We start from the raw sequence: 27101 nt of genomic DNA on the forward strand, positions 1-27101 counted from the left end.
CGGACAAGGATCGGTGGAAGCAGATGAGCTACAACTTCCCATGCACCAGAGCCCACAGCTGGGCCAGGAGTTAAGTGAGCAAGGGCAGAAAGGGTGCCAAGAGCCACAAGGAGGAGGAAGAGCAATCGGAAGAGGAGGAAGAGGAAGAGAAGGAGGAAGAGGAAAAGGAGGAAGAAGAGAAGGAAGATAAGAAAAAGGAAAAGGAGGAGGAAGGTGCGCATCCCCCTTGCGGCTCTATCCGGGCACGCGATGATGTCATCACCCCCGCGCGCGAAGCGCATCTTCCCCTTGGCGCCCCCCTCGCCCCTCCGCACGCGCGCTGCTCAGCCAATGACAGCGCCGCGCCGCCGCAAGGCCTCCTGGGGGCTGTAGTCCAACGCGCGTCCCCCACCCCACCCGGCACCACAGCTGCGCGTCCGTGCCGCGACCGGGGCAGCGCCCGCCCCCCGCCCCTTTATGGGCGGGGCCCGACAGCGTCGCCGGCCAATGGCAGAGCGGGTCAAGGTTCGGCGGGCGGGCGGCGCGGCCAATGGGCGCGGGCGGGCGGTGGAGGGGGCGTGGCCGGCGGTGTTTTGTTCGGTTGCCATTGAGCAGCCCGGTCCATACGCACGGGGGAGGCGGCGCGGCCGCTCAGGTACCGGCGGCTGCCGTGGTGGGGGGGAGAGCGGGGCGGGGGGGGGCAACGAGCGCGGCCGGCAGGTAACAACAGTCGTGCGGGTAAGAGGTAACAGCCGTGTAGGCAACAGCCTTGCAGGTAATAACAGCCTTGCAGGCAATAACAGCCCTGCAGGCAGCAGCCGTACAGGCAGCAGCCCCGCTGTCGGCCCGCAGGCAGTGCGAGGCACAGGGGAGGCGGCCCGGCCATCCTCGCAGCCCTTGGCGGAGCTCGGGAGGCCGTACGCACCGCGTAGCTCCGGGCGGGCGGGGCGGCGAGCGCGGCCCGGGGGACCCTCCGGGGCGGGGGTGTCACCCCGAGGCTGCGCTTCCCCGCAGCGTCACCTCCCGCTGCCGCAGGGCTGCGGGCTGCTCATCGCTCCGCTTACCTCGGCACATAGGTAAAGCGCTGTGCAGATCGGATCGTGCGCTTTGCTGTCATTGTCCGTGCTCGGCCCGGGCCGCGCTCCCCCCGCACCCCCGGGGCCGCCGCTCTGCGCCCGCTGGGAGCTGGAGTGGCTGCCCCGCCGGGAGGCAGCGAGCCCGGAGCCCCCGGTGAAGTTACCGGCGTTCCCGGGGGCTGCTGGGCGCCATCCGGGCCGGCTGCGCGGCCCTGCCGGGTCTCCCCGGGCCTGGCCCGGCCCGGCCGTGCGGGGAAAGGAAGGGAAGGTGCCCGGCCGCGGAGGGGCTCGGACATTCCTTTGTGCCGCTGCCCTGGAAACACATGTCTGCAGGCACGTACCCCGGCGATTTTGAGGCGATTCCCCCCTGTCTAGCTCAAGGATAGAGTTACCTCTGTGGAGATGCCTGTTTTTCCACAATAGCTGCCTTCCATAATGATTCCAGGGTGGAAACAGTGGCTATTTTCTTCCTTCCCTTCCCCTCAGCAATAGGAAAGTTGATTTCTAGTTTATGGCCCCGAAGTTTAGGGACCAGTTGGGCTCAGTGGGCGAGTGAATGGGCTCTTTGTGTTATCCCAGCTTTTCTAAGGGCAGTAACATGGCTTTGTTCTGGTTATTTGGCTTATTAGATGTCTTCTGGCCTGCTGGAAGGCTGGATAGAAATGTGTGGTTGAAATTCTGGGTGCTCTTTCAGGAGGTCGCTTTAGGTCCTATGAGACAGAGCAGGCACCCGCTGTGGAGGCTTCTGGGGATTGGGGTTCAGGGATCTGAACTCCTGGGGGTGGGATGGAAGAGTTCCGGCCTTTTCCCCTTTAGGGAAAGACATCCCCATGCCAGCATTCAGAAGTTTGCAGCAGCACCCCAGCTTTGGGGTTGCAGGGTTGAGAGGGACGGGTGGTTCTGTCCCTGGCTTTCACCAAGTCCTCTGCCTGGGACGGGTTGAGCCAGCTGGTCAAATCCATTTTCTGGTTTGCTATGCCTACCTTAAAATTAGCTCCTGAGAACAGTTATTAGTGTCAATGCTGTTGCATTGCCTCCCTGACTGATAGCAAATATTTTTGTCAGAAAAATTTGCCATTTTTGGCAAGAACCAGTAAGTTTGTATCTCTTGTGGCAAGCTGAAATGTTTCTGGGTGTGTTTTAATTGTGAATGGTCTGCTTGCTTCTAGTGGGGCTTATGAAATGTAGAGCACAATGCTTGCTGAATAGCAAAAACTTTCCTGATGAAGCATGTTACTTGATCTGGTTTTATTGGAGGTGCAGTGTGCTTGTTCAAGCCCAAAGAGCTTGTATCCTTACAGTTACTGAGCTTCCAAAAAATGTCTGGAAGAATTGCTCTCAGACAAAAAAACATACATTTTAAGTAGCTCTACACAAGCTGGTGGAACTCTGAACTAGAAAATGGGTTCACTACTCACTGACTTTGAATTTCCTTGAAATGCTGTTCATATTAACATGTCTGCTATTTTTAATGAGCCCTATTTTTTTTGCATCAGTAGCAAGATGCTACTCTTCATCATATGGAAGTAAATGTTGCCTGTTAGACACAAACTCCAGCCAGTGATCTGCAAGATCAGCCCCCTCATGACATGATACCTTTTTGGGATGTTCCTGTGGTAATCTGGCAGTCCTCTAGTGGCCTTTACCTGCCAGTGCCTAACCCATGGTTATTGTCTCTCTGACTGGGGAATTAAAGTTGGTTAAGATTGTAAAGGGTTATTTTAAGGTCAGGATGGTTAAACTTCCCTACTTCCTTTCAAAAAGCTGTTTTTCTGCAGGGTACTATGATTCAGAAGAATGAGGAGGCTGAAAGAAGAAATATTTATTGCAACCATTGTGTTAAGCTTTGGAAGTTTAGTAGAGGTGTAAAAGTATATTTATGAAAATATGGTGGGCAGATAAACTGAAAGCCTGACTGTGCTGAGAAGACTGCAATTTATTGCATGGATTGCTTTATTTAAAACAAAACCTTGAAGGATTTATTCTTTCCTTTAGGAATTCCTTGAGAGTCTGGTAGCCATTACTGTGGCTCCCTTTTTTTAGTTCCTTCTTTTCCCTTCTCTGTGCTTTCTCCCCCTTCCTCTGTTGCCTCCCCCCAATCTACATTCCTTTGTCTTAGCAGTGATGATGGCAGTTCTAGTCACCTCCTGTGGTTTGATAGATTATTCCCTTTAGAATCATGGTGTACTTAAAACTTTCCAAACACAATTCTTTCCTTGCTCCTCCACTTTTTTGATGCTGGCTTTGAGTTTTGTTCTAAAAACTTGTCCTCTGTGGTTCTGCCTTGAGTTGTCTTAAAAACTAGTAAGAAGTCTCCTTTAGCCTTTAGTGGAAAATATTAGTATTTATGTTATGATTTACATTTCTTTTTGTGTATGTTGATGGTCATAATATAAACAGAAATTTTGTATTTTGGCAACAGAGAGCTTCTCTCTCCCCTGCAAGCTCACAAGCTCTGTGCTTTCTTTTTAGACAAAACTTTGCTTGCTTTAAACTGTAATTTTTATTTTTGTTAAATAAGCTTCTTGGACTTTTTTATTACTACATTCTTGAGATCTGGTAGTTACCAGATGTTGCAGGTACTCTGTTTTTAACTGTGAGAGATTTCTGTCCATTGTGGGATTATCTCCAACTTTTACTTTAGATATTGTAACATAACCTTATGGCAGGGGTGAAGCTACTCACAAAAACCTGTGAAGGGCTTTATGAGCACCCCTGAAGGGGCTTCATCAGCACAAGGAAGCCCTGTTCATGAATAGAATTCATGAAATTCATAGAAATGCAGGTACTTGAAGTCAGTGCAGTGTCTGATACTTTCTTGGTAGGTAAATTTTAATCTCTTGACTCTGCACACCTGTGAGGGAGCCCTTTACATGGACAATCTGCTTTTTGGTTGTCACAAAGTTTGTGTTCTTAAGGAGATCTTAGCACTGAAGAAATGCAATCCAGTGATGAGTCTTTAAAAAAAAAAACACCTTCACTTTGATTTCTCTTAATTATAAACCCTGTTAGGGGAATTGAGACAGTCATTTTTCAGAAAATGGTTTTCTTTAAGGATTTTCTTCTCACTCAAGAGGAGGCCTGTAAAAAAGAAAGGGAGGGGTGTGGCATATTTTTTAACTCCTTTCTAGGCTGCTCTACATTTTTTTGTGACTATCCAGCTGGATATTTTGGTACTGTTAAGTATAGAGAAATCTGAAATCAAGGTAACTGTCAACTCTTAACATAGCCCTTTCTACATTTGGTGCTTTTTGTCTTTTTTGGTTGTTTTGGGGAATAATATCATTAGCAAGCTGGCAAGAAGCTGCTCAGCTAACTGCTAATGCTTTGCAGTGGGTGTAAATAACTTCTGAAGGCCATGTTGCTGCTAATTTTTAGGTTGAGGGGAGGAAGTAGGCAGGGTTGTTACTAAATACATTATCTGGGTTATGGCTCTCAGTTTACTGACAGCACTTTTTTTAAGCAAGCAGTTGAATATTATGCTTTAAGGTAATAGGAAATGTTTCAGTTAGGATATTTACTGAGTTATAAAAACAAAATGAATATAATTGGCTTTCTGCTGCTTGAACTTGAATGTATTCTGGTGAAATGCAGCTATGCTTTGGCAGGTTGGGTGTTAACAGTAAGAACAATTGTTCTGATCAGCTGGTGTTCCCACCATTGCTCTGAACCTGATATGACAACACTGGTTTGAGTTCCTGTGAGAATTAAACTGTAGGAGAGCACTGGGGAGAGTTGTCAGTGATGGATCAGCCCAGAGCTGGGGACACCCAGTGCCAGTGATGGCAGCTGCCCTTCAATGTGTGTGCGTCTGTCTGTGCAGACAGAGCCAAGGGTGTGAAATCAAACTGCAGCTTTTTATTTGGCCTGGAGCTTTCACTGCAAGTGTCATTAGCAAAACTGACTCTGTGTACCAAGACCTACACATCATTGTGTTTGAGCTGCAAGAAAGCTGTTCCTGCATTTGCTGAGCTTCAGAATTGGGGCACCCAGCTGGTACAGGAAATAGTTGAAGAAACAACTGCAGCATCACTGTCTGTACCTTCACTTTTGTGCTTTAGCCTGAGATCTGTGATGCTGGAAGACAGGATCTGAATTCCATTTTTTTAAAGGAATACCTGTTTCTCCTTAAGACATGCCTCATCCAGCCACCCTTGTCAGCCAACTTGCTATTTATTTAATTCACTCCAGTTTTCTTGGGTTATAAAAGATCACATTTTTAACTTGCCCTGTTCTGCATCAAAGTGAAGATATTAAAAATTAAGGAAAATGTGTGCTGTCCTAATAAGACCTCATGTAACAGGGCTGTGGCTTTTCTTCTACTGTCACCTCCCCTTTAGCCATTAACAGGAATAATAGAAACTTCTGTTGGTGTTATATTAACTTTAGGTCCCTAATTTGCATCTCAAATAACATTGTGAACAGCATTAATGCCTTCGAGGGGTTTGGGAGGTTTTTTAATTTGTAGGGTAAATGTATTTTTTAACCTAATTGGGCAGTTCAGATTATTATTGCAGTGTGTTTAATTTTTGCTCTGCACAGCTTGTGTTGATGTCAGTGGCTCTAAATCATTCCTTCAGTGCTGTGCACATGTGTTATGTTTCACCTTCTTAATTGTGGCTTTAGATTTGTCTTGGTTAAGTATTCATCCATCTCATACACTTACTACTAGATACCCTATGATATTTTTGTTCTTTATTCTACTCTCAAAAGTTTGTTTAGAATGAAAATTCTTTTTTTAAAATAAGTTTTTTCCTTTAACTCCCCAATGAAAAATGCACTTCTCTGTCTTCCTTCAAGGTTTCTGTTTATGTGACCTCCTTTGGTTTTAGAGGGATGAAAGTTTGTTGTGTTTAAGGAAGGGGGCAAGTGACAAAAGCTGTGTGTCAAACCCTGTGGCATTATCAGCTGCCACTTTCCAAGAGTAGTACACAGAATATGGGAGAGGTGAAGGTTTGGAGCCTCAGGTGTTATGCAGGTTATGAAACAGAATTGTGGGAACAAGGCTGGGACAGGATGATGGGTCTGGAACTGGGGTTCTGCCTTCTGCAGCTCAGCATTTCTTAGTCAGTATGTAAAGGGCCATTGAGGTTGCAGGTGGTTTTTGTACCTTGTTATGTTTCCATAACACAGCAAAGTTTTGATCCCTGGGTTGTTTGAGGGTGTGATTTATTGATTTTTTTTTAAGTGCCGGTCTCCATTTAGATACCTGAGATCTATTTGTATGTTTGTACAATGTTTTTAATGAACTGACAGTTAAATTTACAATCCTGGTTTAAAAAAAAAGGAACCTCTTTGCCTAATTATCCCGGTGTGATAGTAGTGGCAAGTGATTCATTGCTATCAGTTAGAATGGAGGGTACTGGTGTGTGAGCATGCCTCCAGATTAGTGCTTCAGAGTGTCATCTGATGCAGTATTTAGTAAATGAGAGGAGAGAGGGGTAATGAAAACAGCATTCAAGAGCTACTTACATGAATTGACTAAAGTACATCATGTATTTCTTGTGGTGGGAAGGGGGAAAGGAACAAGTACCTAACACATCATGTTTTCATTTCTTAAAAATGAAACATGAAATGAAACAACAGAGTTGAACCTTGATGAGTTTGAGATGTGTGAGTAGCTTGGAGGCTGAACTGAAGTGCTGCTGCCTGTTGTAAGAGGCTCCCAAAGGTAAGGAGACAACAACAGGGGTGTTGCTGGCACTACTGGAATGTGAGCCAGCACGTTCCAATGCCAGCCTGGTGCCTGGCCTGTTCCCTTCTCAGGATGCACAGTAGTCTGCTTGAGCTTGGCTGCATATGTGCCTGCTGACTTCATCCTTCTCTTCCATTAGCACCCCATCCTGACCAGACTTTTCTGCTTCAATGTTTGGATAAGAAATTGCTGAACTGTGGGAGGGTAAGGTGGACTGCTGCTGCTCTTCTGTTTTCATGCTTCACAAATCAGAAGAATGTCCTTTAATAAAGCAGAGAAGTACCTGGATAAATACTTGTAGCACCAAACTATTACAGACCATGAAAAAGGATAGTGCTTTGTCTTGTTTTATGCTTTTTAGGTGGCCTGTTTATTCTTGACCTCTTAAGAGTTAATTCCTCTGTGCTTTAGTGACTTTGGATTTTGCAGTTTAAATGTGACCTCTGGCTGTAACTAATGCTCTTTGCTTCAACTCCCCATCTGTAAAATGCTGCATATCCTAATTTTTGTTTTGGAGTATTTGGATGCTGTGTGCAGCATTTTCCATCCTCAGGAAGTCCTAAACCAGCCTGAGGCAGTGCAGTAAAAGGTGCACACACATGTTTGTGTGACAGTGCCTTGACACCACATCAGTGAAATCCATTACATCACCCTGCTGGGTTGTTAGAAGGCAGAGCACGCCTGTCTTTCTGAAGTAATGGGCTTCTGGCTTCTCTTGGTCACAAGAGGGATGCAGCAGGATACTGTAATATTGCTGAAACTTGCATGCTGCTAGAGGAGGGGATTGATTTCTGTGCGGAGAAAGTGTGGGGCAGGTGTGACTTTCTTTGGTAATAATACAATAACCTGATTGTGCAAGTCCTGAAGTTTTAATGTGAAAAATCAGAAAAGTAACTTCATTGAAACTCAAAAAACATTGTAAGAGGATAAGCAAAAACATTACAGGGGCTTGAAACTGAGTTTGTCATTAAAAAGCAAAGTAGGGCTGTGAAAGGTGTAGGCTGGTAGGGAGTCTCCTGCCCCATACTGGTATTGCACATCTAATGTGATTGATAACAGAACCTTGAGCAGCTCTTCTTTCTCTTTAGTCCAGTGGTTTGCTTTCCTCAGTATTAAAACTTGTTCTGAATATGAAACCAGACATCTTCCTTCCTGCAGGTCAAGCTTATTGCCAAATTCCCTGGACATAAGGGACAGCTATTCCTTCCCCTGTAGTAAGTCCTCTTTAAAAATATTTGAACTGTTATTTGCAATGTTCCTGTTTCCTTGTCTTGCCCTCCACCCTCGTGATACGTTTGTTTTAAATAAAACTAGTGTGTTCAGGTCTTCCTGAGACATCATGTGTTTTCAGCTCTGATCATTCCTGTTGTTCTCTCAGGTTAGTCCACATTGGGCTTCAAGTGTGGTGCTCAAAACCCAAGTCTGTACTGCAGTGGAGACTTTCTGTGCTGAGTGGAGTGAAAAAGTGGTTCCATGTGCCCTGGAGCTGATATTCCTGTTTATGCATCCCCTACACTGGACTTTTTTACACCAGCTTAACACTCATTTCAAGGTCAGCCTGTTGATCTCACCTAGCTCACAGCCCTCTTCTGAAGAACCTGCCTTCCTGTTTGTTAATTTAATCCTGCCTGAGTGTGCCTTTCAGAACTCACTTGAATCCTTATTATTGCAGAACAGTTTTCAAACTTGTCAGAGTTATGCAGGATTTTAAGGCTGTCTTGCAGTCCTTCCTGCTGTTCTCCTACATAGAACAAGGCTCCTGTGCCAGCAGCAGATCACAGGAAGCACAGAAATGGAACTGAGCTGGGTTCCTGCTCTGGATTCTCCCACACACCACTGGCAGCTGCTCTCTGGCTGTGATTGTCCCCCAAGGATGTCTTTGCTTACCTGCCAGCAGCACAAGGCTGTAAAATGTAGGTGTGTGAGCTCACAGGTTCCTCCCTGCCCCTAACCCCTGTTGCACTGATGTCCCAGTGAGCCAGGTGGGTGCTGCACACCTGCAGTGCTCACAAAAGGTTCCCACTCTTCCCAGAGGTTCTGCTTAAATGTGGGAGAATTAAAGACTTATTGCATGAATTTTGACCTTTTTCTTAATTCAGGCATAGAATGAAGACAGGCCTAACCTCAAACTGATGTCCAAACCCTTGTTTGTTTGTTTTAAGAAAGCCCCAACCATGTCCTGTTTCTGTCTGTATTTAAATATATCACATAAAAGCCTGAATCTAGTACCTTGCAAATAATCCCAGGTGTTACAGAGTAACTGAAGTCATCAGTAGTTAGAGTTCTTTGAAGCTGTCCGTTCTTGAGATGAAATTGCTCTTTCATTGCAAGTTGTGTGTCAAAGGATAAGCTCCACTATTTGGAAGAGCTTTTCTTTAAAGTAAAGTATTTTTCTTGGATTTGTATTTGTAAGTATTTCTTGACGTCTCTATAGGTGCAATTTTCTCTGTTTGAAATCTTAGTTCTCATATTATCTCCCCTGTCAAACTTGATGCACATAATAAATCTTGTGCTGCATAGAAATGGATTTTTCTGAGCCCTGTCTCTGTTGGGGTTGTTTGACACAGGTCTATAAGTGCTATTTGTTGGTTTTTCTCCAGCACTTCCTTCTCTAAACTTTCTTTACATCTCTGCCATTCAAGAATTCCCTTAGACTTGCTCTTATCATTGCCTTATTTATAGTCCTTGCATGTGTAGCAGTTTATTCTCTCTCATCACACATGTATTTGAGTGTAGTTAGAAGTTTTATTGTGCCTGGCTATAGGCTGGAATAATGAGTCTTCCACTCATTCTTTCCACTGGATGCTCTAAGGAGATGGACAGATACACTTTGAAACCATGCTGCAGTGTTAAATTGAGCAGAGGTTTAGGAAGTCTGATAGTCCTTTGCTAAAGATATTGAGTGTTTGTTAGATGGGATTACCTCAGTGACCACTCTGAGCCCACAAAATCTTACCAGAGCAGCAAGGCAGCATCAGCTGGTGTTGGGAAGTTAAAGGCAATGTGGATGGTGAAATTTGTGCAGAGTGTACTTTAGGTTAATAGTTGTTTGTAAGTGTTAGACCTTAAACAGGATTATGGGGAGGCTGTGTTCAGAAAAGTTCTTTCAAGGTGTGTTCATGGCTGTGGCAGGTTTTTCTGTATAAAGTGTGATACTCCAATTTTGCTAACATAGTTGGCTGCAAAATTCCATGTGTTCTTGAGATTAAACTTTATAGTCCTGTTAAATAGACAGTTTTAAACTTTGGAACTAGTTTGGGGGGAACCTTCCCTTTGTTCTTTTCTCACTGGAGCACAAGCTGATCAAATAATACCAAACCTATTTCTGAGTTCTGAACTGGCTGTTGAACTGAGCCAAACTGCCATGAAGTAAATGCCTGTTGCACCTGCAGAAAAGGCTGCAGCTGTCAGAACTTTGTTTATCACTTCAGTTCTTCTTGAGTCCAGGTGCTCAGCCAGTGACTTCCCCAACACAGTTGTTTGTTTCAGATCTTCAGCAGAAAAGATGTCACTGCTTTTTGCAGATTATAGTGATTTAACCTTTGCATGTGTGAAGATACCAGGAAGCCAGGTGTAATTTCAGAGGTTTAGTTTAAAGGAAGCTTAGATGGGTGCACTTTTTGTCAGCATTGAAAGATCATTTGAAAGACCACATCTCTGGTACTGTTGACTCCATCAGATAAATCTTTACTGTTTTGTGCTTCAGCTTGGTTACCAAAGTTGATCTTGTCAGAATGCTGTAAAGGTACCTGCCCAAGTGGGAGGTTCCATTTCTCCTCCAACACTCTTGGTCCTGTCCTCCTTTGCACAGTTGCTGTCTGTGAATGTTATGTGCTGGACTTGCCAGGTGACTTAACTTGTGCCATTCAAAGCTGCTACATTTCTGTCCCACTCAGGGAGGATTAAAAGTGAAGGCCTTCCTCAACACTCATTTTTGTACTGGCATTTTTGTGCTCAAATAAAGTAGTTATTTTGGTTTATACTGACTGAAGTATGGCCTATAGTATTTGTGTACTAATTGGCACCTCGTGCCTGTTTGCTTCCTGTATCAGGGGCATGGTTTTACATTAAGGCTTTGTAGCCCATCCTCTATGAGTGAACTTTGTAATTTGGAGTTTTGGTGACTTCTGTGTATCCCCTTTGACAAGTAAATCTTTCTATAGAATTTGCTGCTAGAAGTAATGAGCTGTTCATTGAACATCAGGTAGTGTTGGGGTAGTACACAGAAAATACTGAGCTGTTCCATCAAGCACAAAGGTGTTCTTACAGTATTTAAAGAAAAAACAATCATATAATGGAGCTAAAATAGTTCACTTTTTTTTCCTTCTCTGACATGGTGTAACTTTGTCTCATGAAATTTCACTAGTTGATGTAATTGTTACAAGTGCTTTTTCTAGATACCTACTGCAGTGTGTAGCCCTTGGTTTGTGTCCTGCCCTCTACCTCAGCATTTCCTGGATCCAGCTGTTCACTGTGCTGCTCAAGGCTGACTGCATCGAGACAAAGTAGTTACCTGGCTTTTCAAACAGTCTAGTGAACTAGTCAGAACTGCACAGCTCAACTGAACTAATTTTTATTGAAGTACCTTTAATAGGTCTGGCAAGAGGGATGTCCCTGGTGACACTTGAAGTAATGTCTGAATTGAATGCTGAGAGCACACACAGTATTGATGTGTACTGCCTTTGTCTTTGTATTTGATTCCATTATTTTAATGGGCTTTAATTTGTGGTCTTCTCATACTTGGGTCATTTGTGGAGTGAGAGGTCACATGTAGAGCAGATTATATGTAGTGCAGATCCCTTCAGAGACTTCACCATTCAAAAGCTTGTGGTATGTGCAAAACACAAGTTGGAAACCAACTACTAAGTTGATAGGAACCATAGTTTAGCAAAGCAACAAGAAATTCTTTAAACTGCCACTCAGTTTTGCTATTTGTAGTGTGATACCGAGACCTCTTTATTTAAAAGAAAATTTTGCTATTTGAAAGCTGTGTGGTACTTGAGTTCTATTTTCTGGGTTCTAATGGATCTGGTGACTAGATGGGTATTGTAGAACTTGGGATCTTTGTGTGCCACCTCTTGAGGAGGTATCTCCTGCCACATGAGGTAGGGTTTCTTCAGTGACAAATTGCAGATGGTAAGCCGTGATAGAGAACAAGTTTGGGCCATGAGATGGAACTTGGTTGTCAGCTGCACACCATATTTCATATCTGTTCAATGCATTTCCATGCTCTTTCCACACAGGTAATGTAGCAGTAAGCTTTAGCTATTTTTATGGAAGCCTCCATAGACTTTACTGTTGTGTAAACTCTTCCTGTAATTTGCTTTCTTTAGGGTTTTATACGAAAATATGTAAACAGTGAACTGCTAAAATAAGGGTACACACATCCATATGCTCATTCAGTATAGTTGCACAGTGATCTTCTGGAGAGTTCCAATTTTGAGACAAAGACACATTTTTCTTAAGCTGCTAAATTGGACATAATACTTGGTCATGAGAAGGAACTATTACTCATAGTATGAAAAATAAGTACAGTGAGGCTTGGAGAAATGTGCTTCACGTTGCTGTAAGCATTGAGATGTATGGATATTTACAGAATACTGCTCAGAACTTGAGTTATAAATTTAGTGCTATCTGCAGTTCACCAGCTGTACTATTTACTGAAGAATATTTGGACTACCATAGGTTCCTCATTTTTAATTTCCATAGTTGTATGCAAGCTAATGGAGGGAGACTTCCCTGTGTGCAGATTATATAGCTCATTAGATCCCTGAAATGCCATGAAGTAGCATCTTAACATAAGTGTTTTTCACCTGGCCTGAGGCCTCCAGCAAGAACATTTCACACTTGGGATCATAAAAACAAACTTACTAGTTGGGCTTTTTATTTTAAACAAGCCAACCAGATGTCTGAAACTCCTCAGAATGAACCTGAAGGCAAACAGGAGGAGGTTTATTAGCTGTGTGTGTTTTGGGAGCAGGATGTATGGAAGAGATTTGTGTAATCCCTCAGCTCCAAGTCCATAGGCTTTGGTAATAGAACAGCACTTCAGTGCTGGTGTTATTCCGTTCTGTCACAGGGAAGCAGGATGTATGTGGGGTAATCATTGTCACTGCCATACAAGTGAAGGGTCATTCCTTTGTTTTTTTCAGTCCTGGGTATTTATGAACTATGCATATGTGTCTGTTTTACTTCCCCGTTTTAAGGGCAAACACTAAGCAAAAGTAGGTGATACTACTCATTATTATTTTTTTATCCTCTCTGGCTTTTCTAAATGGTGAAGTGAAGCAACTATCTTGGCAGTAGGGCCAGTTGATCTATTTTTTTCATTCTTGAAGCCCTAGAAAAAAAATCTTATGAGTCTTGTACAGTCTGGATCACTTGCTTTAGTGAAAGTCTGGTAGATTTCTCCAAACACTAATATTATCAGTATAAATTACTATTTGAGTCTATGAAGTAAATACTTCCATTGGTTTTAAATAGCACATTTATAAAAGCAGGATGCGGAGGTGAAAGTAATTTGTGTAGGACTTGAGCTTTAAGCTTTTACTAATATTCACTGAAGGTTACAGTAAAAAAGGTGGAGATTGCCCACTAGGTTCTGTTCTGAATTGCTTAAACAGGCAATAGCTCTTGGTTTGAGTAGTGCAGTGTTGAAACAATGACTGTTAGTTCATTTAGTTCATAATTACAGCAAAAGCCAAGGGCTTGCTGTTCATGTGTTCAAGCCTCAGTAGATCAGATTCTGTTCCTCAATGTTTCATTGTAGCCTTGGGCTTTCTGCAGTAGGGCTGAGGAGAGAGTGTCCAAATCTCATATTGCAGGGAGGTGACTGGTCATGGGCCAGCACTGATGGCTCATTCAAATGGAACTCCAATCAGAGTAGATGTAAATATTCTTCAGCAAAATTAATGAAATCCTTGCCTTGTCATTGTGGTGGATTATTTTAGGCAAGAGTGTAAGTAACATAAGCATCTTGGAACAGCATCTTTCTACAGCATCAGACACAAGGCACAGCTCATCTGTTGTCCTGTCTGACAAAGATACTTTAAAAGATGCAGGATGACTTGACTGTGATATGAGTATTTGGCCTTCATCAGGGCTGAAAGACAGGTTTAAACCTGAGAGACTGACTTCTTACTGATATGAGTTGGCAATAAGAAATGCTTTAACCTCTGGCTGAGTTGAGTTCAGCCCTAGTTTTCTGTAGTGATATATTCCCTGCTTTAATTAGGTATGACCTGGAAAAAGTCTCTTGAGCTTAGTTCACCACTTCTGTTGCTTTGAGAAGTGTACTTTATAAACTGTGACAAAGGTTGAACATTGCCTATTTCCACCCTTCTTTTTTCTTTCTGGAAGGTGACTCTCATCTTGCTTTAAAGCCAAACCCAAACTACTGACAGTAACTTGAGAAGTAAAAGGGGTGTATTTATTACAGACAACAGTTCATCATGTAAAATATTTTGGTTCTAATTCAAAATGTATTAAATTATTTTAGGGCTTTGTTTTGTATGTGTTCCTCAGCCAAGCTGGGTGAAATGTACAGCTAAGGATGGGAAACCATACCATCAAAGGTAATACCAAAGTAAGGTGATACCTTTAACTTCTTTCCAGCATATCACCTGTCTTTTTGAAATAAAGTGGGATCCAGAGGCTGTGGTTGATGGTTGAGGCTTCCCTTCCTTTTCATTAGGAGCTCTTGGATCTGAAGTGTGGGAGGTGGAGTAGAAGTGAGTGTGTAGGACGCCGCTTTATTTTAGTAACAGTTTATATTTTGTCTCAGCTGCCTTAGTGATCAACTGGTCTTAGTGATGATGCTGTAGGGTCAAACAGTAAAATTCTGGGCTCAATAGTGATTTTTCTGCATTTGAGGTAAGTGGACCTAATATTTAGTCTTGTCTGTCTCTGGGGGCATTAAGAGCCCAAACACTAATTTTAACCTCAGAGTGGTGATCTGTAGTCCTGCCTTGCACATTAATGGTGTATATTCTTCAGCAGACAATTCTGAGCTCTTGATATTCCTTGTGCTTTAGAGCCTGTGGAATATCTGAAATTTGTCTCCAGTGGCCATAACTTGATGTGAAGGATGTCTTCTAGCCTATTTTTCTTGTCCCTTCTTGGTGTTCTGTGCTGGAGCTGTGTCAACCTGAATCCAAGCTTTGAACACTTCATAATACTGAAGTTTCCTTCTAATAAAAACTGGCTTATGAAAGCACTGCATGGAGAAAGAGAAGAGGTTCTGTAACTCGTGGAATCTGCCTTCAGTCCTTTTAGAGAAACTCTAAATTGCAAACTGGGTTCTTTGGTTTGTTTGTTGAGAGTTCTAGAATGTGTAGAGTGTGGTGTTAAAGCTTTATTTTGTCAACATCTGGACCCTTCAGGGAGAACAACTACAATTTAAACAGAATTTTTTAGATGTTGTGAAACAGTTTCTACAGTATACAAACTAGGATTATAAACTCCTTTCTCTTTGTCCCTTTTGGTCAGAAACTGCTATTTTGGTGTACTGTTAAAAACCTCTTTGTAAAGAACCTCAGAAAATAAAGGGATGCTAGTTAATGGCATTGAGGGGATGCCTGAAGTATAATAAGTTGGCAATGGAGGTGTCCCTTTTTAGTACCAATCCCCCAAAATGTTAATTGATAACTTTATAGCTGTAGGAAGCTTTCTAATTAAAACAGATTTTTTTTTTTTACTTGATGTGGAATTTTGGAAGGTTTGCAGAATAACCACACTGCAGATTAATGCTGGAAAGGATAGAATCCAAATAATTCTCTTTTAAGTGCCTGCTCTCAACAACTTTTCTGGGCTAAAAGTTATTAATAATAGACTTATGTTGTAAGGAATGCTTAGCCTCTCTATGAACTTCTTAGCACTGTAGTAAATATGTATTTTTAGAAATAGAATATTCTCTTCCCTTTTGGAATTTGGAATTTTGCATTGCAGGAAACTTAGAAATTTTGTAGCTTTTTGTCAGATGGCGTAAAGTATTAGCTTAGCAGTTTCTGAAAAGCTGGTCTTCCAGCTTAGAGTTGGTTCAAGCATAAGTGGGATGGGACAGATGATGCTGTGTTAAAATTTGATCAGTTTTATCTGGTGTTTCAATTCTGAAGTGCTTCTTGGATGCTGCAGAAAGTGCCAGGAGGCAAAAAAATCACATCACCTTTGATCTAGGGTCTAGTAGCAAGATCACCTAGACCTGGAGTTAGTACTGCTGCAGTGATTAGCTCCTTTGGCTTGCTGAAGCAGAGGTAATATTTTAAAGGAGCTGCTTATCCCAATTGGAATTTTGACTCCAGCTAATCCTTTTCTTCTGCTGGGAGCAAGCTAAGTGCATGTATGGGATTGTTGGTAATAAAGTTTCCATGCAGCACTCAGAGCAAAGAGTGGAAAATAATGTGAAGTCACAGAGGGAGCAACCCTCTGTGTTCTCACAGGTCATTTTAATGCCATGGGCAGAAAAAGAATGGAACAGTGATCACCAAGAAGCACCTACATTTGTGTTATGGGGAAATCATCTAAAAATCTTGTGATCTCTTCTTCTTTATCCAAGATAGAACTTCCAGAAACAGAGAAGAAATTGTTAGAAGTGTTTCAAACAAATGTAAATTTTCCCATTGAGATGAGCTGTTGCTGGAACATTTTGTCCTGCAGGATGCAGAGGAGGAGGAGGAGTGGGTTGGAAATGAGTCTGGCTGCCTTACTTTCTTAGAGCCAAGGAGAGATTTTTTTTTTTTTGTGTTGGCTTTGTGTTCTTCATCAGGACTCTTCATCTCTTTGAAAGTAGCTTGTCAAACTGAATGAGCTTCTGACATCCTTTAATTGACTGGGAGGTTGGATAATCTGTATTTTTAGTAGTCTTCCCCAAAAAAGACACTAGTGATGTCACTGAGAAGATAGAGAATTTGTGACATGAGCACTTCTGTTCTATCTCCACTGTTAATTTTGGCAGACATTTTACAAGTCATTACTACTTGTAGCTGAACTTGCTCTCTCCTTTAGTAGTACTATAGAGATATAATAATGAATCTTTACCTTTCTCAACCTTCAGAATGAATAGAAAAGAACTTTAAATCAGAGACAGTGATACTGATTCCATCACAGCTCATTCTCCAGCTTTGAGGAATGTTAGCTTTGGCTTGCATTTGGAGTTTGAATTTTATATTCCATTTATTCCTTTTGATTAGTCTGCCTTTCAACAACAACAAAAAAATCTTCTCTTCCTCCCCACCTCTCACCTCTGCCCCCCAGCTCAAGGAGATCGTAGGAAGATGAAGGCTCTCCCAGGACAGAGACTGAGTAACATCTTTTGTTGTGTGTGCTTATCTTGGAGGTCTCAGCTTGCTCACTGTCCTACCTCATCAGGCTCCACAAAGGATGGGGTGCTCAGGGAAGGATGGCCATAATCTTGTAGGACTGCATCCAACTTGGAGCTCCAAGGCCTATTGTTATCAGCTCGAGGCTTGGAGGATGTTCCTGTTTGAACTGGCAGCCCCTGGCTCTGCTGCTGCTGCCTGTGGTGACAGCAGAGCTGTGTCACCTGTGGGCTGTCCTTCCAGGCTCCCTGGAGGCCAGGGCAGGACTGCATTGTGCCAAGATCTCTGCCATGAGGCACCTGAAAACATGTAAATTCAGCAGCATCCTCATTGCCCTAACAGGGATGGTCAAATGGTTCATAGTACTGAAAATCCAATTAGTGTGAAGTGCTGAGCAGTTTGAGAGGGATTCAGCCTGATAAGCATGAAGAGTATGATAAGGAGAGACTGAAAAATAAAGTTGGCTGCCTTTAAGCAGCTCTAGAAAAATAGCATGGTGGAAAAAGTGCATAAAGTAAAGTTTCCTCTCTCTCTCTGTGGATCCATTAAACACATACCATAGCAGAAAGTCTCAAAATAAATAAACTAAACCCTCAAAAATAGGAAAATTAAGTGAGGAGCTTCCCTCTAGGAGGTACTGAGGGACAAAAAGCTTATAAATACATAATAACAAAGATTTAAAATGACCACAGATAAGTCATTCTGAAAATCTCTTGTCTCCTGGCAGCCAGTATTAATTAGCAAAGATGAGGGAAACAATTCCTTCTAGAGTATACATAGTTCAACCAGAGTGAAGCAGGAGTTTGGTCACTGAGTGAAGCTGCTGAGGCTGCAGGGAGGATTTCAGACCCCTTTGAGCTGGTAAGCTTGACCAGTCAAAGGAGTCCAAATTGGGAAAGGAAGATGGGAGCAAAACATGTTCAAACCATGCTTCAGGAGGAGGTATCTAATTTCTAATTGAAGTAGAATATGTGTGCCTCAGTGTAGGAAATGCTGATTTCTACTGGCTTTCTTGTGTGGGGGATTTGTTTTCTTTCTGACACTGTAGTTGGACAGGTACTTGGACAGGCAGTGTCAGCATCCCACAATGCTCCCACACAAACATTTGTGTCCAGTTCATGGCAAACCACTCTGGGGAGCTGATCCAGCTGGAAAACAACATTTCCCAGAAACAAAAGGAAGTGTTTTGGTTTCACCCAGCTATAAAAATTCCTTGATCTAGTTCTCTGTGATGAGCAGAAACACTTGTGCTGGCACTCTGCTGTGGGCCACAAATAGCCAGGGAAGAGAATGTGTTGGCAGCTGAGGTACATCAAACTGCAACCTAGAATGGCTTTCAGTGGTAGGAGTGTGATGGTGACATTTCAGTGGTAGGAGTGTGATGGTGACATTTTGACCACTTGAAACATTTGTTGTGTCATCCTTAACAAGGAGTGCCCAGTAAGAACAGATTTCTGGTGTAAAACAGTTAATACCAATGTACTGATCAAGCACATTTAAGAAGGGTGAGAAGGGAATTCACTTGTGAAGTGTGCTTCTGATCTGAACTACAAGCCCTGCTATCAGGGTTGTGTTTCAAATTGAGAAATGGAATTTACTTGTGCTGGGGAGCAGGAGAAAGTGGGAGCAGCTCGATGAAGGCTTTTTGGGCTAATAGCACCTTTTTGTCCCTGCCCCATACTTCAAAATAAAACTTTGTCAGTGGGGCGTGTCTCCATTTGAAAAATTATTATAGTAAGTGTGAGCTGCTAAAATGAAACTTTCTGGGGGGGTTTCCACATTGCCTGTGTTTCAGAGCTGATTGGGTCCCATGCTGTCAGAAAGGGCCTGAATGGTTGCAGTGCCCAAATACTAATTTCAGTACCTGGTAGGATTTATGAATGTGGGTAACTACAGTTCAGCATGATTCTGAAAGTGCTGTGCTTCTGTGATTTCATTTGCTTTCCCTTTATCCTGGGATTCAATTGGTTCATTAACTAAAGTCTAATGTCATTCTGTCTAGTCTCTCCTTACTTTAGCTTGTATTAAGCTGACTTAAAATTGCAGTGAAACATTTGAAGTACTAAGCAAAATATAATTAACTGATTACAGATTAGTTTTTCTCCCATCTTTGGTAGCTTTATTGGATTTTGATTTTTTTTGCTTGAGGGAAATAAAAACCTACAAATTCTTCTATGGCTCTTCCTAATAGAAGTAATTAAACGTCTGCTGAACTTTTCAGCTGGTTCTTAGCAGTAGCCTCTTACTAGTGGAACCATTTGTCCTTAACAGGGATCTGAAAGTCTTGCACCAGTTATGAAGTTCTTCAGTATGTTTTCAACCTGTAAAGGAACAACATCTGACCTCCAGTCAGCCTTTCTTGTGACTTCTATTCTGGATTTCCTGATTTACTTTAAACTCCACCAGGTTTGGAAGGGGCACAGCAATGTTTGATTGGGCTGCTCTGGATACTGCTGTGTTCACATGCTTGCCCTCAAACTTGGCTTCAGCACTTCATGAGCCACAATTTGCTTTGACTGCTCACGTTGAGCAGTGTAGGTGCCACCTTTACCAGTGAGTGTGTGAACTTGAGGGGTTTTTAATATTTGACCTGGTGTAATTTCAGAACATGATGTAAATATTTCAAGTTGTGTGCTTTTCTTAAAGATAGGACACATGAAGTAAAAACAGACCAGCTGAATTTCCAGCTGTCTGTGTAGCATTATTTGTGGTGGAAGAGCATTTCTAAGCATTCTATCTAACAGCAAAAAAAATGATATAGATAGATATAGGAACAAGGCCAAAAGTTGGGTAGAAGTTACATTTATGGGATAGCTCTCAGGCTGAGGGAGGCTGGTGTGTAACAGACTGCTGTGAAGGTCAAATAGTGCATGGTTAGCATATGAAAAGCATATCTGAGGATGTACTTAAAGGCAACAGGTTTAAAAGATAGTCTAACATCACCATTACTAATATTAATATCTTAGATTTAAGTGGGTTTAACTTGAATCATAGCCTCAAGTTGCTTTTTTTGCTTGCTACTACTGGTTATTTAAACAGCTAATTAATAGTGTAGAAGAGGCAATATTTTATGGAAACGTTATTTGAGAATAATTTTCTGCCTTTTTTTTAAACTGTAGATGTTAAAACTAGAAAATGTAAGTAAGCTTATGGTCCTGGTGGCATCAATGTTCCTTCCCAAAGCCTCATGTTTAAATTTGGAAATACTTCTAAGAAGATCTCTTCTCACTTTAGATTCCATAAGTGGTCCCTGAACATGCTTGGCCAGCTTAAATCATCAAGAATGGTTAATGCAGGCCACTAGAGAGAGAAAATATGTAGAGGGTTTTTAAGATAAGAAGAGGTAGCTGATGAACCTAGAGCTTTTGATTTAGATGACTGCTCACAGAATAAAGATATCAAAGCTGTTGTCTGTGATACTTTTGTGTGTATGGGAATCTGTCCTGGTTACCAGATCTGGTGTTTGCTGACAGGTAACAATTATGTAACCTTTAAAGAAAAAGCTGAAAAAAACACAGGGCAAGATATTAAAAGTAGCTGAGGGTTTTGGAAGTGTGTATAGTGTTTATTACCCACTGTTTCACTTTTGTTTTTAAGAGGGGATTAGTGATGAAAAAGTAATGTAGAATGCTTTAACATGCCAAATAGTGTTAAACATGCAGAACAGTTTGGTGGGTAAGTGCCTGTGTCATGTGCTGTTCCAATATACCTGGCTTAGGCTTCAGTAGTTTAAATGAGGGGAAGATTTCCCTCTGCCTTGGATTAAACTCCGAGGTAGAAGCAGTTCAGTAGCAGGAAACAGCCAAACCATATACTCTGATCTGCATCATTAATGAGTCTCATCTCCTTTCTGAAATTTTAATCAGTGAAATCTCAAATAGGAGTATTCTTTCATGAGGAGAGATGTGTAATCTGCAATGCCAGGCCATCAGCACAGGTCACAAAGTGATATATTTGCATGAGGGACTAGTCCAAATAGGAGTTGTGTTATTACAATACTAATTATTATATATGCGAGAATTTTTCTGACTTTTTCCTTTTTTCTAATCCAATTTTACAGGAAAGCAGACATGATACACTGACAGCATTTGGAAATAAACTTTGGCAGTAAGATGGAAGCATAAATCTCAAGATTCTAGACCAAAACAGAAATGGCTCATGAGTATTGAAAGAAGAGACTGAAGAGCCTCCAACACTTGTGTGAGCAGTGGAAAAGGAACAACTACCATGGTAACACTAATAACAGAAAAGCTGCAGAACCAGAGCTTGGATGATCTGACCTGTAAAACATACAATATTAATCTGGTAAGGATCTATCAAAACATGAAATAAATGTGAAATGCCAAGTAACTCACAAATGCATAACAGATTTGAGAATGCAGATCAGCCAGAATTCCAGCTATTTGAGTTAGGATTGGTTTGCAAGGTTGGGTGAGAGTTGTAATGGGAAGGAAAAGTGGATCTTCAGTGTTTAGTCTGTTTCTGAAGTGATGCTTTCTTACTTTAATGATCTTTTAAAACTTGCTACTTCATTTTAAATAGCAAAAAGCCAGTTCTCTTCATGAAATAGTGTTCTAATGACTAAAAAGGAGTATCCAAGCATCTCAGGATTCCTTTTTTACTAGCAAAATGAAAACTTCAATCCATAGAAATGTGTCCTTCACCCCATACAGTCCAGGTGCTTGATAGCTTTATATCTGACAAGAGTATTTACTTATAAAAATCTTTCACTGCCACATAGGTAACTATCAGCATTGGGCAGAAGGAGCAGATCATCAAGCAAATACAGTTAAACCAAAAGTCAGGTTGCTACCAGACTGTTGTTGTTCCTGGTAGAGTGGATCCTGGCTTTTTCAGCGTCTCAGATGTCTGGTGCTCTGAAAAACTTTGTAGTTTATAGTGTTATTCTTGCTGGTTTAATCTCTGGGTGCATTATGTGGTTCAAGCATGCAATTCAGGCATGAAGGAGTCTGTTCTCTTCACATCTCTCTTGTGAATGAAATAGCTACTCCAGAGTGAGTAATACACAAAAGTCTCTTGTCACTTCCAGGTGCCTACCTGAGAACCCTGAAACCATGTTCTGTATGGAATGCACTAATTTTGTTTTGCTGACTTTAATTACAGTGGCACCCTTCTGTAAGTCAAACTTCAATGTTCCAGTGGGACACAAAAGAGCTTAACTGAATGTTAAGCTGTTGCTCAACTCAAGTCTTGTTACTTTTTAAAATAATCAAATATTGGACCTGAAGTATGTCAGTTACTTTTAAATTCTGTGTTGTAACTTATTTCAACAACTGAACTGCTTCCTTATTGATTTCAAGGGCCCAAAGCAAGTGAAGTATACCTTGAATGTGGTGGAATTTGTGCACAAGCACCTGCAATTCTCATGTATGCAGTTCCCTGTCCAGTAAGGACATCTAACAGTGGACATTAATCAAGCAGTTTTATTTTCAAAACTGTAGCAGGTCCATTTAGAGTTCTTCCAATAATTGATTTTACTTTTATTTCACCTGCCCCTTAGATATGTGCTATTCTTGAAAGGCAGATTTAAGGTGTTAAAATGATGTTCCCTCTCAGGAGAGGTGCATACTTAGCTTGCATTTATTTTGTCTGGTTTGAGGAAGCATTTGGGTCATGCAGTTTGTAGGAGAATCTGCTGTATCTGTGAACTGGCAGTGTCATAATTTGTAACTAAACTCTGGGGCCTAATTGTGAGCCAATAATGACTTACAGCCAGTAGCAGTGTTTAGTGACAAACATGTAGCAGCACCTTGTACTTTCCAGTCTTTTTACCAAAAGTCACTGAAAGTTTGGACCACAGACTGTAATAGAAGAGAAGGACATATTACTGCTTTTACACTGTGTGGAGTCTGCACAGGAGTGTTTTGGCTGTAATATGTTGTAGGTTGGTTGCTTTTTATTCCTCTCCTTATCTGGACTTTTAAAAAAGCATGAAAAAGAACAAGTAGAGCGGAAAATGGCACATGATGTCTCATCAGTTGTTTCGTCCTCAGCCTTCTCCTGTTCCTCTCCTCCTTTTATCTGTCAAGTAATTGGTTTTGTAAGTGCTTTAGTTTTTACAGAAAATAGGTTCTGAGGACAGGAACAGGTTCTGTTTGCACACAATGGCACCCTGAAAAAGTGTGGAAATTGCATAGTGAGGTGTGGAAGTAGAGAAGCAAGTGTGAATAAAAGTGTGCAAGTAGGTTGCTCCCTACTAAAAAGGATTCATGGAAGCAAATAATGACTTCCTGACTAAAATGAGAACCTAAGATGATAAAAAAAGTGTGCTCTTTCCACTGGTGAAGGCAATTGCTAAATGTCACTCAGAGAAAAAGACTGCTGGTGATAGTCTGGTATCACTACTAGCACATTTAGGCTTTTTGGCAAGAAGTTCAGGTTAATGCTGTAGTTTCTTCTAATAGCAGCAGTTTGGAGCAATTCTGAAGTGATCTTGGCTGGACCTTTTGTTACTTGTGCTGGCACAAATTTCTGTGACACCATGTGGTGAACCTCATTGTGAGCTGATTGAGGATTAAGACCAACCTTTCTTGCCTGGATTAATATAGTTAAACCTTATCAGTTTTGTGATACCTTTTACTGTGCATCTGCACAAGTGTCTGGGCACAAGTAGATAAAATAGCTGGGTAAAAGCTATTCTGTTATACAGCTCATGAATGAGGGTTATAAAAGAAGAAAGAATGGCTCTTTCAAAGCCATGTGCTGTGCAGCCGAGCTGGGCACAAAGACAACATGTATAGGACAGAGTACACTTTTTCATTTGTGTAAGCTGTGTGGTGACCAAGTACCTCTCTTTTATGTTGTAAAATACTGGCTGCAGCTTTTTACTGCTCTGTTAAATGGCATGCTAATTTTCCAAGCTGGTGTAATTCAGACAGTGCATGCTCAGTGATGTTGTACAGCCTTGTCCTGCACCTGCCTTCAGGAAAATGCCTGAGTGACTTGCTATAGAAGCAGGAAGGTTGTCCCAAGCTTTTTTCCCCAGTTTGGGTATTGTAGCTCACAAAGTAGTGTCCCTGGTTGCTCAACTCTACCTCACAAAAGAAGTGAGAAGTTCTGTGAGCACATTGTGGCTTTCATGAGTTGACAGCAGCACTAAATCAAATAGTTGCTTTCTAGTCCCTTGAACTCTCAAAACTTTTTTAGAATTCAAAAGTCTTGGATTTGTCTGTATTCTGACTAAACTTGTATCTTTTTCATATTGCTGTATAGAATCACATGTTATTTTGTGAAGTAACAGTATGTGAGCTGTAAGACTTCAAGGTGTGGTAGTAAGGAAACATGAGCACTGCCAGTCAAGGATTTGTGAAAGGAACAAGTTTTGCTGTAAAACCCCTTGCAGGCATATGGGGGGGGGGTTGTTATTTTTAATTTTTGAGTCTTATTTATGTTAAAAAATGTAGAATTAGACTCTCTTCCTCAGAGGAAAAGCCACTGTCAGACTACTTGACTTAATCACTTCTTTGCATCCTGAGAAAAGGTCAAAGTGTTCCTCCTCACTATTTCATATCCAGTCATATTTGGAGGACATTTGGTAGAGAGACAGAGGTCTGGCATGACTTATTCAGACTGAGTCACATCTGTATGGTGGTGGTTAAATTAGTATTTGAATGATAAACAATGGCTTCCCTGTGGTTTGGAAAGGATGCTGATAAATTGGAGGAACTCAAATATACTTGGAAACTGGAAAAAATGCTTTGAAATGAAAGTCATTAATTTTAAAAGTATGAAGATGAAGTTGTCATTCTGAGTATAATGAGGAGAGATAGCACAGGCTGTGAAGTCCTTAATGCAGTACATTGGAGTGTAGAAGAATAGCCAGAATTATTTTTGTTACAGTTGGCTTCTGCTAGCAAAGAACACTTAAAATTAGTGATGTAAATTATAATTCATTGTCAGCCTCACTTGCACAGCTCTTCCACTTACTCAGTTCAGACTAGGTGTCTTTTTGAGTGAGTATTTTAATGAAAGAACAGCTGTTAAGATTCAGGAAACCAACTGAAACTTGCAGCACTGTCCTAGATGTTGTACCACACCTTTCCTTTCCTTTTGGACACAGTCTGTCCAGCTGCACAAAAGAGATTCTATTTATGAACAAGCATTTCCAAGTAGATCCACTTCTTGGCATGAAGCAAACAATTCTAACCTCAGGTGAAACTTGTAGTTTCATTGTTTTATGTGTTTATCTTAAAATATGCCATTATTTCCCTAATAAATTCTCCGAAGGCATGAGATCTCTGTGGATGTTGTAACATCTATTCAAAAAGCAGTAGTTGCAAGATGGATGTGTTTCCTCTTCAGGAAAGTGACCTTGTTGAATAATTTGGCCTTATTCTAAGGAAAATTTCCTTCACACAGAGGGGTAGCTTCCCTGTCAAGGTTCTCAGCAATTGCAAGCAGTTTTCAGGCATAATCACAAAATAAAGTCTGAATTGAGGAAGCTTCAGGTAGCTCCTAGCACAAAGGGAATGACTGGGGGAGGGTAGAGTGTGGCCAGCCCAGGAGGGCTGATAAACTGGTTCAGTGCCCTGTTACAGTGATATCTATCTAGTGGGACTTGTGCCATGTGCTGTATAGATTAAATAAAGAAATCCTCCCTCCTATAAAAATTTACAGCCTGACAGGGTCTTCTCAAGTTTAGGCTTCCAGAGGTAGTTAAAACACACCAGCAGACACTGTTTCCAAGTATTTTTGTTTCAGTTGTAGAAAGCCAAGCATATATTGTAAAGGAGATTTGTTACTTACTTGTCCTCTTAGTCACTCAACCCTTATTTCAGTGCCTTGAGCTTTTGATAGAAGTAGTGCAGCTTACTCTCCCTTTCAGCATGTGATGTCACATGTCATGTTCTTAGAGTTTTTGGTCTGAATCTCCAAAGAATTAGCAAAGGATTTTTTTTGTGACTTAGCAGGATTCTGTGTAAGAGATGCCAAGTTGCAGAGGAGATGTGTCTGCTTTGTAATGGAACTGAGCACTGACTTCTCCAGAACCTGGTCAGAAATAGCTGGAAGAACAAGGTTACTGTCTGAGTTAGGGAACATTGCAGTTCTCTGGAGGACAGATAGTCTGTGTGTATGTGATCCTGCTGTTTCCATGGTGCCCCTGACAAATGGTTCCAGTGCTCTGCAGTTGTCAAAGATAAAGTAGTTTAGTCTAATTGATGGACAAGGCTTTTTAAGGTGGCAAAAGTACAGGTAATCAAATAACTTGGACATTCATGAAGAGAAGCTTTTTAAAGATGCGTTTGGCTGAAAACTATAAAAACTTAAGTATCAGCTGCCATGTAGGATTGTCCTTGAGGTTCTTTTCCTTATGGGTATTGAATATCTTGGCCTGTGTGAATAAATAGTCTTTTAAATAGCCCTAACTATTATGCCCATATTAACTCATCTTGTTACTCTTTTCATCTGGCTCAGGATAAATAAGACTTTTTGACACAGAGTTTTGTTATGAAAACACATTTTCTGTAGCTACTGTCTGATAGTTGAATAGGTTGATATTGCCTTTTATTTGGGGAATGATGGAAAGGAAGAATTTGTTGGAAGATCTTATCTTTAGGTCTCTAATTTGTCCATTTTCCCTTTAGGGACAGCTGAAATGTAACTACTCTTACCTTAATGTGCTCCTGTGTTTCACATGAAGCTGGTGCCTGATTAAATTAAAGATGGGTACTGGCTTTTTAAATGTGAATTCTATGCAACTGGCAAGTTGCAGACTTCAAATGGTTTGACTAATTAAAAGCAGATCCAATGGAGATTTAAACTTGGGGTTCTGCTGTTTACTTAGAGTAGCTTCTTTAGAAGGAGGTTATAAATGTGTTTACAAAGTAAAAATGAAATGGTTTGTCTTATAATGCAGGTGCTGATTAAAAAATAAGATCAAAAATCTCATTGCTGTCCTATCCTTTAATCTGTTCTGTTATTTCCTACCTGTGAAACAATAACAACCAAGGGAATATTACCACAGCTCAGTGTTTGTCTCTGTGGGGCTCAAGGATATAAAGTTGTCACTAGCAC

General features: G+C 41.4%; 1 protein-coding gene across 2 annotated transcripts in view; it reads left to right on the forward strand.

Moving 5' to 3' along the window:
• The first annotated feature begins 545 nt into the window (after positions 1-545).
• FAM53A (family with sequence similarity 53 member A) overlaps positions 546-27101 on the forward strand; it is a 70108-nt gene continuing 43552 nt past the window's right edge. Inside the window, exons 1-2 of one of the 2 annotated variants that reach the window (XM_066549227.1) lie at positions 546-634; positions 21127-21371. In XM_066549227.1, coding sequence (XP_066405324.1) covers positions 21294-21371 — 78 coding nt within the window. In that variant the 5' untranslated portion in view covers positions 546-634; positions 21127-21293. Of the gene's footprint in view, positions 635-8280; positions 8303-21126; positions 21372-27101 lie in introns of those variants that run through there. The other variant, XM_066549228.1, reaches the window with a different exon arrangement.

This window comes from Molothrus aeneus, chromosome 4, assembly GCF_037042795.1.
Source record: "Molothrus aeneus isolate 106 chromosome 4, BPBGC_Maene_1.0, whole genome shotgun sequence".
In the NCBI taxonomy this organism is placed as follows: Eukaryota; Metazoa; Chordata; class Aves; order Passeriformes; family Icteridae; genus Molothrus; species Molothrus aeneus.